The sequence below is a fragment of the Sphaeramia orbicularis genome, chromosome 13, assembly GCF_902148855.1.
Source record: "Sphaeramia orbicularis chromosome 13, fSphaOr1.1, whole genome shotgun sequence".
NCBI lineage: Eukaryota > Metazoa > Chordata > Actinopteri > Kurtiformes > Apogonidae > Sphaeramia > Sphaeramia orbicularis.
Genome location: NC_043969.1, coordinates 8,083,583 through 8,096,623, shown reverse-complemented (window position 1 = coordinate 8,096,623; position 13,041 = coordinate 8,083,583). Strand labels below are relative to the sequence as shown.

The 13,041-nt window shown below is 37.3% G+C and overlaps 2 protein-coding genes across 2 annotated transcripts in view; both read right to left on the bottom strand.

Moving 5' to 3' along the window:
• The window catches only part of wdfy1 (WD repeat and FYVE domain containing 1), a 20,660-nt gene extending 18,009 nt beyond the window's left edge, over positions 1-2,651 (bottom strand). The window contains exons 1-4 of the mRNA XM_030153059.1: positions 2,450-2,651; positions 702-769; positions 454-527; positions 219-273 (exon numbers count right to left, since the gene is read on the bottom strand). Coding sequence (XP_030008919.1) covers positions 219-273; positions 454-527; positions 702-769; positions 2,450-2,586 — 334 coding nt within the window. The 5' untranslated portion in view covers positions 2,587-2,651. The remainder of the gene's footprint in view (positions 1-218; positions 274-453; positions 528-701; positions 770-2,449) is intronic.
• A 1,485-nt stretch (positions 2,652-4,136) lies between these two features.
• Positions 4,137-11,417, bottom strand: serpine2 (serpin peptidase inhibitor, clade E (nexin, plasminogen activator inhibitor type 1), member 2). Its single transcript, XM_030153060.1, has 9 exons — positions 11,202-11,417; positions 9,819-10,097; positions 9,487-9,714; positions 8,935-9,132; positions 7,515-7,713; positions 7,334-7,431; positions 6,139-6,225; positions 5,060-5,143; positions 4,137-4,714 (listed from the first exon to the last, which is right to left on the bottom strand). Exons 2-9 carry the CDS (start codon positions 10,078-10,080, stop codon positions 4,677-4,679), a joined length of 1,194 nt encoding a protein of 397 aa, XP_030008920.1. The 5' UTR covers positions 10,081-10,097; positions 11,202-11,417; the 3' UTR covers positions 4,137-4,676.
• Between the last annotated feature and the right edge of the window lie 1,624 nt (positions 11,418-13,041).

The window sequence follows — 13,041 nt, the reverse complement described above, 5'->3', positions numbered from 1 at the left end:
AGTCTCTTTAAAAAATTAATAACAGATTTATTGTGAGAGGCAGGGTAAATGCAGGGTAATCTGCTTTTGGTGGTTATTAATTAAGTTCTTTAACAGGAAAATAAGAAGCAAACATTGGACCATTTGTCAATGTCACAGAATGGCTTTCCTTAACATCTGCATTCATCATCTAACTCTGTCCAAGTAAACATGATAGCTGTCAAAACAAAAAATGTTACCTGGATATGTTTTGACGTGGTTCATCTTATTGAAATCTTCAGAGATGAGAAACTCCTACAAGTCAAACAAGCAAAAAAAGGGAAGAAGTACAAAATCAAACACCCATTCTGCTCCCAGTATTCTCAGGATCTTAGGTATTGAAAATGTGGCCTATTTGAGACCATTTCACCATTCACTCACCCAAGAGAGTGAGATTATGAGGCCATTTGTTTGAGTTACAGTAGCTTCACTTACCACAACAGCTCCATTGTCCTGGCCTATGAAGATGCGTCTGCTGTCATGGTGGTACGACATGCAAGAGCATGGAGCTGACAGACAATAAGGTTCACATTTAGCATGAGCAGCAAAATACAGGATCTAAACATTAAGCTATAAAAAATGCATGGGGTGCGACATCAAAATGCTGAACAACCAACATTGGCATGAACATATGCACATTTTCATAATTGTTTTAGCCACTGAAGCAACGCAGTCTTACTTACAGGAAACTGTGTGGTAGATGCTTGGCCAGTACTGACCACTGTCTCGTTTCAGCCACACTCGAATGGTTCTGACGAAAAATGGCAAAATGTCAAATTCTAAGCAGCCTCCAGTGTCTTACTTGCTCACTGTCACTCTGTTGTCTGCTCTGTTATGAATGCCAATCTACTGCCATTTGACATTAAGCATTTATATAGAAAAAGTGACTACTAATACAACTACACAGAATACATCATCCTGTATGCAAAACAGCCCTTAAAGGGGTATAGTGAACACATCCATTACGATGTGTTTGAGGCAGTAAGGCTGGGGATTTATTTTTGCTCCAAATTACATATTTTTGTAGTTTCTAAATGACACCACTGTCACGCAAACAAGCTTTGTCATTATAACAGTTGATACGGCATTACAGAACAGATTACTAAAAACTGAACAACCACAGACACTGCAATTCTTTTGGCAAATACTAACTCCTCAACTTTATCAGAACTGCTTTGCAACTTCAATTCTGGAATTTCTGATCCACTGTATTGCATTCATGAAAACAAAAACAGAACAGTTTCTCAGAAGTGGTTTTCTTGATGTTTTACACTTTGAGATTACATTAAAATTATTCCTTGTAGTTGTTTCTGTAATCAGGTTTTTTTTTTTTTTTTTTTTTTTTTTTTTTAAGTATTCTAGTAACGTGTGCACAGTCAGCACCAGGCCAACCTTGTTAGCAGATAGGGGTGTTAAATGTCTGGATGCACCACTGACCCACAACTTCTCTTTTGATGTTACAGTACGTGTGCAAAAAAAAACTATATCACATTTCTTCACCGCTAAGTTCCTTTCTTTGTAAATGAGGACGTTGCTTTTTCCCTCAAACTATTACACCTCATACACAGTGAATTTGTTGAGCCAACTTGCTTTACAAAATGCGTAAAAGTAACAACTGAGATGATGTGGCTGTAACACAGTAAACCCAAATGTGATGTACTCTGTAGATGATAGCTGTCAACTAATGTTAGACTGATTTTAATAAGTTCTACTAATCAATAAGAATTTAAACTTGTATTAAACCTGTCACCACGTGATGTTCACGGCCAGACGTAAAAGCCTTTTTCATTGACAATATTTGTCAGATGTAATAAATCATGACATATTTACTTGTGACACTATGAATGTAAAACAAAAGACAACTGCGCTTTTGGTAGAAATAGAAAATTAAGTACTTTTTGAAACGTGGCGCTGCAGTTCCAAACAAAAGGCGCTTAATGAAAGCCCAGTAACAAATACAATCTTACAAGATTACGAGGAGCACTTGAAGGCTTGCTATGGTTTAGTTAGTTTACAGAACTAAGCTAATGTTTAGCCTTCGATGTAGCTGGGTGGTTAGCTAATGAAATAAAACAGTAAGGAATTATAATTATTACAGCAAAATGCAGTCGCTAGAAACCAGTGTTAGAGCAAAAACAATGTTGTTTTATCGTCCACTGTAACGCATACTTATTGTTTACGATTAGTTCATGGAAAGGAATCATTATTGTGTTCAGTTTGTTAGCGACATTACTCAGTTTTAATCTCAACGTAATTCCATAGGGAATATCTAACTCTAAAATATCACTCTGGGGAGTATAAAATAGTTTTTCATATTGTTTTTATGTGTTCCTACTAGTAGTGCATCAGGAAAATGTGTAATGACCAGCAAATAGACCGAGCCCGCTAGCTACTTCTGTTAGGCTACCATTAGCTTGTTTGGCAAACTCACCTGTCCTCGCTGACCGTGATCACCCCATCTTCTTTTGGTATTAAAACGGCCGCATTGACAGTGTCTGAGTGCCCTTCAATCTTATTCAAAAGAACCGGTCTTGCGGTCTGGGGCCTCGAATGAATCTCCGCAGCCATGGTTTGAACTAGACAACAGTGTTTTCCTTCAGCTGGTTTTCCTCCTCACTCGCCAGTAAAGGAGGATCAGCTGACACCCACAGCCGCTGTCAGGATTACCGTAAAGACCGCAAAAAGGAGCCTCGACCTCCGACCGGGATACAGAGGCCATTTATTATTTCATACGACACATAAGGTATAAACACATACCCGTGCACCCTAAAGATTTGGACAGATTCGGATGCATGTTATACTTGATCACAATGTGTAGACTGAATTTTCCGACAAGTCAGTAAATGTGCGTCAAACTAACTACACAGCAGAGTAGAGTGTGCTTAGACAAGGAATTACGGTAATAGCCGACCTTCACTAAATGACTGGACACTGAAGTATTAATTTTTGTCTTCAGTTCTGCAACTAACTCTGACCATACCAAGATCAGAACCTAGCCAGTAGTTGTGGGAGGTTAAAATCCACCTAAAATGTGCAAAAGAGGCACATCTGTGTAATGCGCCACAGTTTGGGACTGCTGCAGCCAATCCACAAATGAGTGGAACTTATGTCTCATCAATATGAAACTGAAATCAAAAGGTCAAATAGTGAATACAGTACACTACTGTGGGGAGTCATATTAATAGTAGGTAGCTTTGATTATTATAATTATGATTTTTTGGTTTGTTTGGGTTTTTTTTAATTGGCCAAAAATGCACAAAATGCAAGTAGTAACCCCTTTCCATACAGCATTTTGTGTCCATCTAGCCTGCTTTTGAATAGGGGACAAACACATCACAAATTCATCACTTGTTTCACAGTTTTTTTAAGATTCAGAATATTCAACCACAACAGAAGCACTGTGGTTATACAATGTCAAACCACACCATATAACCACAGTAATGACATTTTTACTTTGTAAGTTCTCTTCACACAATAACTAAAAGAGACTAAATAAAGAAACTTTACTCAAAGCATAGAAAATAAATAAGATAAACAATTAGGCCTATATACAAAAAGGTAGACTTCAGTCCACAAAATTAAATTCTATTATTTGTGCAAAAAACAAACAAAACACTGTCACAGTAGTGAGATTTTCAGAATGTGCAAATGTTTATAAATTATAAACATGTAAATGCTACAGATACTTGCAGATGTGGCATTGAGATGATGTATGTTTAAATGTTCAAAATTTTCTTAAAGCCATCATGGATAAACTCCCCTCATATCTGTGCAGCCTGTTGTCTCCTGTTCAGGGAGGCAACATCTCTCACTCAACCACACGGGTGTTCTATAATGTCCCTAGGATACATACAGAACTTGGAGGAACAGTTTTCTCCTGCTGAGCTTGAGTCCTGGAACCACATTCAAAACTCAATACAACTTCCTGGACTCATTTCCTTGGATGCATTGAAAGCTCTTTTAATTAATTAGAAATGTGCACATTCTATTCTTAACAGAGTGTATTAGAATGTTGTTTGTATCATTATGTCAAATTAGTTTGTAACATTGTTGCAGCCTCTTGGTCAGTGTACTCATGTAAAATGAACAAGTCAACATAATAATAAAGTCCAACACTGTAATGTTATAAATATGTATTTATTTATCAAATATGAAGCAAGTATGATAACACAAGACTCCCCAAGTAAGGAAACAATCATCTCAAAGTTGCTGAATGTGTTCCAGATGGAATGTACACACCACTGAAGTGAAACTTTGGAGACTGGAGTGACATGACATGAGATGGGGAACCTTTAAACTCAAACAGTCACATGATAAATAAACTGATTATCCTACTCCAGAGTTCAAAAAATACACATCTGACATTCAAAGTCTTTTTAAAAAGGCAATAAAATAAAAGTTTACAAATAGAAAAATTAAAATAGATGGAAAATTTAGTCTGCAAAACATTTTTTAAAAAGCATGTTATGCATTACAGAAAACAGGTAACTTAAAAAGCAATACTTAAAACAAACATCATATGTCCACATTGTACATAAGTCTACAGCAAAGTGTGTGTGTGTGTGTGTGTGTATATGTATAAGGAAGTGTTTTTAAGTCTGTATTCATGCTCAGTGATGTATAAGCAATATCTGTGTTGCTACCACAGGGGGATGAACTCATGGCTGGTTGATCTGACCCATGAAGAGGATTGTACCTAAGACAGAAAGCATCCGACATGGTCAAGCACAAGCTGTAATGCTAAAGGTGTAAGGGTAGGCAACATTTCAATGATAATGTTTAGAAGACAAACACAACCAAATTGCTTTTTTGTTGGTAAATTTTCACTTTAAAAATCACATAGTTAAGTTTATCATATAAATGTTATACCACTGTTTGTCTATGTGATACAGCTGAAGTAAAAAAATTCTTACATATTAATTATGATACAGTGTTACTCAACCATTCTAAAGGGGCTCTATGAGTGTATCAAATCAAATCCATTTACTGATAAACCTGTTTATGTGAGTAAACTGATCTCCAGCCAGGAGACAAACTGTACCTGTTTGGTTATGTCGGATGAGGAAGAGGAAAGGCCTGTCCACAATGACCCAAGGAGGAGAAGACCGAGCCAGCAAAATGGCAGCTAAAACACAAAAGATTACTGTTAAATCATTTGAAACTTAACAATTAAGCCAACTGTAAAGTATTTTATCACCCATTACTGAAAACTAACCACATAGTTTTGTGTCTGCTATAACAATGAGCACATTTACATGCACACTAATACTCTGACCATTATCTGATTTCTGGAGTTATCCCAATACTCCATTGCCTTTGTGCATGTATACCCATTAATCTGATTTATTTTGTTCTTTTACATCAAACAATTAAATCATAGAAAACGGTAGTCAGATGTGAGTGGAAGACAATGAGCCTGTTTACATGCACACCAATACTACTCTTATCAGATTGCTGGAGTTGTCAGATTATTTAAGAGACCATGTAAACACCAGAATATGACATGCTTTATCAGATAACATCTAAAGATTATTAGATTATGATTATGAGAAATCAGGTTAATATACCTGGATTTCTCCTCAATACTCCGATGTCCTCCTGTATACATACAGGTTAATCTGATTTATTTTGTTCTTTTACATCAGCACATGTGTAAACACAATTAAAATCACAGAACGGAAGTTATGTAGTCAAACGTGAGTGGAAGACAACAGGAAGTTTGAGTCTACCATCACTACTTATGTATGTACACCAAAAGAAATCTTTTAATGGACTGAAGCATCTAAACCAGAGATTTTCAATTATCGCATTTCTTTAGTGCATGTAAATGTGTTAGATCTGATTTTTACAATTATCTGATTACTCCATTACAATTATCTGATTACTCAAACTTCTATGGTCATGTAAACAGGCTCAATAATAGGAAGTTTGAGCCTACCATCACTACGTACATATATACTCTGAAAGAAATCCGATAATGGACTGAAACGTCTAAATTAGGGTTTTCCGATTATCGCATTTCTGTAGTTCTAATATACATATCTGATTACTCCCAGTTATCAGACTTTTATGGTCATGTAAACAGGGTCAATGAAAATGTACAAGACAAGCAATACTCACTAGTTCCTGCTGTTGCTTTAGTTCCATCTTCATTCACCACAATTTTGGATTTCTGGAGCGCTTTAGATACATACACAGGCTCAGCACCTGAAAAGAGGTGTTATTGAGGGAAAAGAGTTTACAAAATAATGCTTTTTGCTTTCTTCCATGAGTCAAGAGAAAAGATGAAGAAAATCTCAGACTGGGGAAGTTATGTGGTATAACAGTTTGGCAAATGACAACAGGGTCAATGAATGCACACAATGTCTTGACATCATCAAAATCTGTGCCAGTACTGACAACATTGTGCAAGTATCAGGCCTCGACTGGCTTATGTCTAGAGAAGCTAGGCTGCAGTAGTGTGTAAATGTAGGTGTTGTGTAATCATTTTATTATCTTTTCTTTGGAATCTGAATAAAAAGACAAGATAGATTTATATACGCAAGTGTGCTTCTGAAGTTAGGGAAATGATCAGGATAACCCAACTTCAGATGTTTTTTTTTTTTTTTTTTTTACCCTGAACTAGGCTAATAATGTGCTCGGTAGTTTTCAAATACAGTGAATAATGTGTTTCTCATACATCATTAACAATATCATAGGTGAGCTAAAGTTGCTTCTTAGCGCTGTGTTGTAATGTAGATTTGCTTCTCGCTCCATTTTCGTGCACATGAAGTGTAATTTAATTCTTACTGCTGCTGGATTTTAATACAGAAAATTATATAATGGTTGCATATATCTGGGAAGAAACTGCTCAAACAATCAGAAAAAGAAGCTCTTAAAAGGCTTCATTTCATAATATTGGCATCATTCAAGTTGATTGTTTACTCAATCCTATCAACTCAACTACTGACTATTCTTATGACACCACATGGTGGCAGTGCAACAGAATCAGCATGGGTCTAAACTTAAGACGGCAACTGTATGGGTAAGCCCAATAACCTCCTTAAACAATACACATGATGGCGCTAGAGCACTGTATTATAAACTCATTTTGTCATCCCTCAGAGAGAAGATGATAGACATGACAAAAAGACAAGAGGAACAATTTAGTATTTCACATTGGACAGTTAGACAGACTTCATGCTTCTTTGTGATTCTAGCAGTAAACAAACAGTCCTTTCATATTTTCAAGCTTTGCTTGTGTCCAAATAGACAGTTGTTAAAACAGTGGAACTTTGTATCACTTTTGGGCATAAACTGAATGTACTTTACTCACTCAGGTGTCTGAAGTCAGCTTTGTCATGAGAGAACATGTTCCTTATCCCTAGAGCTGAGAGTGGGGCTTCCAAATCCACTTCTGCATCAGAAGTAAACCTAAGAACGCAAAAACACAGTGTTATCTTGTGAGTGCACTGAGCCTCATTCAGTCACAGATGTATGTATGTACTGCTTCTTACTTGGGAATTAGCAGGCGAACTTTCTTCATATGCAACAGTTCAGTCCAGCTTTGCACAGTGGCTGTGCTAATGTGTGGGATAACACGGGACAGAGGAGTGTCCTCCTCACTGGGCAGGACAATCAACATGCTGACTGTGTTGCCATGGTACGGCAGTTCAATCACCTTATATTTGAGGCCCTGAGGTGTGGTGGCTATGCCTGTAATGAGAAGACGGATTAAGGGTTCATAAATCCAAAGCACACAGTGATAGGAGCTTGACTCACAGACGGTCATCATTACCTTCTGATATCTTTTTCATATTGGTCAATATTCAACCATTATGGTCTGATTTTCCACTATCACATGAGGACGATACATGTTTGTCATTTCATCTGAGACTCAGCATATTTTGGACCATGGAACTATCCATATTTGGAGAATTTTTTGAAGGAGAGGTTTGTGATTTTGCCCATGATTTTCCTCGTCTGTAAAAGTCTGATCTCTATCAGTGCTCTGTATTTTTATTTAGTCTAAACATTCCTGAAAAAGGAAAAAGGATAATTTCCTGACGACAAACAGACTCTTCCCAAGAAAAACACCTTCTGGTCAGACACTCTTTAAAACAGCAAAAGCCTCTCTTGTTTTTGAGTTTTGGCTCATGTCTCTTCATTTGCCAATTAATTGTACTTTACATATACTTTGTAAATTATAACAGATTTACTTGTACTAAAGCACTTTGCAGCAAAATAAATAAGACAAATGAGCAGTTAAATTTAAGATGTAAAGTCACAGCTGGCCAAATAAAACAGCAGTGCCAGCTTCACACCACAGGTGTCCATTCTAATGTTCTAGCAGGGTATTTAAAAGGCACAAGACATTATGTAATGAAGTCATTAAGCCAAGTACATGTACATCTCATTGTGTTCATAAAATGTTGTTTTACAAAACCACGGCATCGGGATCTGAGGTTGTTCGAACCTTATGTACAGTGTTCTCATTTCACCCTAGAGTATTTATGAACATCAATCCAGGCTACGCCAAAGTCAACACAGTGGAGGATATTCCACACGTCTGCCCCTCACAGCTAAACATGGCCTTAGTTTGACTCCAACTCTCTTCCCAACACAACTCTGTCAGACTAAATATAGACAACTGACTGATATACTATTTAATTTCACACTGACTAAATAATATCTGATGGATGTAATAGGACAGAGTTAATAATTCAGCACAACTTGACATAACCCTCCCTGTAAATAATAACGGCTGCCAAGATTTAATCATGCAGTGAAACAAAACTATTTCATCAAAAAAAAAAAAAAATCTACTATATAGAAACTGCTGGTGCCAATGATCTGAATCTGCATCAATGAAGTTCATATGTCTTCAGAGGCTCTTCTTATTAGCAGATATAATCTTCCCTATATAACACTGCTCACCGATCTTGAAGACCGATAGCTGGGACATCATTGGAACTTTATATACGTCTCCATTGCCCCCGGTGAACTGCCTCATCTTGGTGTTCTCAGGCTGGAAGCGGGACTTCCATAAGCCTTTGAAGTAGATTGAGTTGACAGCAACCAGGCGGGTCAGAGCTGGGTCCAGCATGTCTGCTTTGATCAAGCTGGGGATGTGACCTGGATAAATATGTAAGATAGGAAGATTATTCAGCAGCAAGGTTTGATATTAAGAAAAAAAAACAAAAAAAACACACCATCTATCTTGCTCATTTCATTTGAATACAGTTGAGAAGGTTATGATGTGGTGCGATACTAAGGAAGTTTTGATTTTAGGCAACAGAAAATTAACTATGGAGTGAATCAAGGCTGAAAAATACAGACTGTGATGGATTTGTTACATAAACACAGATTCTATCCATCAATACACAGTATAAGAGTTGTAACCACAAACATCTAAAGAGAGTTGAAAGTATGCAGGCGATTATAGTCATCTTATCTTGCCTCCACAGTGGCTTTATGTGCATCTTTTACCTTTGGTATTATTCTTGACCCATTGGTTGATTTCATCTGCTGCCGCATGGGGGTCACCAAAGTTCATGCTCCTGCTCTCGCACTGGAAATTCATCTTGTTGGTGTCTAGAAAGGCTCCCTCCATAGGAAAACCTTCTTGACTGAATATAGCGTTGGCAATTATCACTGAATCCTGGTTAGACTTAGCTGTCAAGGTTTTGTGAAGCTTCCTCAGCATTTTGTAAGGTCCTGTATGGATTCAACACATTCAGTGTTTGAACACATCTTTAATTATGTTTCTCAACAGAAAACAGAGAGCTCTGTCAAGTTCTACTGAATTAAATGGTTCCTACCATTTTTTTTGTAACGCAGAGCGCTGAGGATCTGCTTCCGTGTTTCAGCATGGGCTCCTGACAGCAACATGCCTAGAATAGAAGCAACTCCATGGGGGGAGAGCACCACATTATCCACAGGTCTGGAGTGGACTATTTGCTGAAACACCTGTATGCCAAGATCAGATCCTCGTTCACCGTAGGATGGAGCTTGGGAGAGCACACCCTTATGACCACACAGGACCAGCAGCGCAGCCAGGCAGAGTAGGAAAAGGTGCTTCATTTTCACCTCTGTGGAGTCTGGGGGAAAAGTGGATTATAAACAGGGGGTGCAACTAGTGAAACATTTTCATTACAGATTAATGTGGTGATTATTTTCTCAATCACTTGCATTCTTTTTTAACTAATGAAAAAAAATCCTATAGGTGTTTAACTTATTATGAGTGGAAAATTGGGAAAATCATCACATCTTTGTCATTTTTCATTAAAAAAAAAACAAAAAAAAACAATTAAATAAATAAATCAATAGGCCACTAATGAAAATACATTAGGTAGCCTCGCTATATAAGTAGGGCTCTCTCTTAAATTAAAATTTATAAATAAAATCACTTACCGTACCCACAAATACACTTTTAGCAGAGCTCAAAGTCCCTTTCATTTGACTCATCATGGTGTACCACAATAATCACACCTTGGCTTACCCCAAGGCAACGAAACCTCTCGTACACTGCAGGGTCTGACTAAATGTTACTCACGCTGTTTATAGATTTCACTTTAACCACACCCAGGCCACTCTAACTGGTCCTTTCTTTCACTTTAATTTTACACTATGGGACATTTTAGAAGAAATGAATCGGCATGCATCCCACTCCCTGAGGCAGAGTGAAAAGTACACACAAGAGCCAGCCCTGTGTAGTCTATATACAGCATGTCTTGACGTATTAGCCAGGGGCTTAATCACAATTATCATGGTGTTTTTCCACCGTTAACCATGTATGAGTTTGCATTAATGATCAGATTATGCAATGAAAACTCTGGCAGTGTCCTCATTAAAACTGGAGAGCAGAAATAGCATTGACACAGTCGTTTTTTAATGGAAAACCAAACACATAAGCAATAAAAGAAGTGTATATGAGTCCCCGTTACTCGCACAATAGGTGTAAATTTCGTTTTGACTAATAAACACCAAGTTTCTCATTAAATAAAGTCACAGCAATTTAAGTCATTTTACGTGACGCGCGGTAAGAACGTGCGGAACAATGATAACAAACTACGCAACTTATGTATGAGGCATAAAACACACCTGACGTTAACACAGACTGCGTTATGATAAAAAAAAAAAAAAAAAAAAAAAAAAAAATGTTTGTAAACTGCACACGTTCAGAGTCCTGTTCCAGCCCTTACCTATCACAGGGTGACGTTACTGAACCGTATATATCTCAGGAGAAATACTGAAACCTTATCAGAGAAACGTCCGTTTTCCACCACTGCCGTCCGAAAAACACGATTCATACACAGAGTAGACTGGAGAACAAAACACAACTCGTGAATCCACGGAAAGTTGGAGGTATACTGACTCCACCGTTGTTTCAGCAAGGACTTTATTGAACTGAACTCCGCCTACTTAAGGACAACAGCCGAACACGAAGCGACAAAAACACCGTAAGTGAATGTTGCCAAAAATAACACAAGCACTTCCGATTTCTTTCCACAATAAAATAAACTGGTTTACAACAACTTCATACTTTTAGAACAGACTTCACGTATTCACTAAAGCAGCATTGTTGTTTTTACTTTAGATTTTGATATTGAGCTACATTATTTTACTATAACATGTTACTTGTGTTTTTCTTATGGTAAATCTTTGTTTTATTTTGTGTGTACATATCTGGTAGTGTTTTGGTCAACATGGATAACTTAACGCAACAGACAGCTAAATTGTCCATGGCAGGATGCGGCAATAAATTAAAAATGTTTGTGCAGCAGTTGTCATATATTTTACGTGCGCACAGGAAAAATTCATTACATTTTGGAGAAGATCCATAAAATTAAAAATGTATTATTTTTGGACTTACAGGCCAAAATTTAATGGGTTCCTCTTGGTGCATGCCTTACCCTTTTTCCAAGTTTTAGGAAACATCTTGGATTTAATCATATTGTATTAGTTTAACTACAGCAAAAATAGAGATTAGATTAAAATAATGAATTTTCATTGTCTTTCCTCATCTTTGATTCAACACATCTATCATAATTTCTTAATTCAGACATCAAATAAACGCTATATCTTATAATTACTTAGTGTTACAAAGTATTATGTTACCGTTGACATTTTGCCCCACCACTCCCTTTTTATATAACCAAGAAAAAGTGATGCACATTAAAAAGAATTTGGTTTATCTTGCTGATAACTGATACGCATTCCCACAGCCTACTACAGCTTCTCCATCCCCTGAGGTAACACATTTAGCTGGTGACACATGCACACACCTGACATGAGGCTGTGGCTCAGTTACAGCCCTTGTGCTGCCAAAGAGTGGATGCTGGAGGGATTCATTTACATGGGATTAAATGGGACTGAATGGACAACTCTTAACTAAATCCATTGCAACTGTTTACCTTAACAAAGTAGTGATTGTCATAATAACATATATTTCACAATTGGAGCCTGAATCTCAGGTCATAAACTAAGGCTGCATACCTCCTTGCAGGCTATAGTAAGTTGAGATAATAAACTTTACCACAAATAGGGATACCTGAAATGGACTTAAATCAGGGCACGATTTTATCTGTTTTTGTGGGTGTGCCGTATGTGCTAGAAGTGGGGGTATTGTCCTGCAGCTGGGACGCAGAGATGTGACTGTTGTGAAAATAAATACTGTTGGGGAAGTAGGGGGGCTGACTGTGTGTGTGTGTTTGAGTTTGGAGGAGGTACACAGCTGTGTACTATAATCATTTCAAGGGCACATCCCTTTTTCCAATTATTTTTTTGGCATTTCATGCCTTCATTAGAGAGCACCACTCAAGCGATGACAGGAAATGAGGGAGATAAAGATGCAACAACAGTCAGATTTGAAAAGAAATGTTGCTGTCTTAGTCACAGAGGAACATTGTTTTTTTTTGAGTGACGATCATACTTTCAAGTGAAATCCATCAACCTTATACCAGAGGAGAACATTTCACTGTATAGACAACTGTGCATGTTTTCTAGAAGTACTTTGTTTTCTAGCTTCTGCTTAGAGATACT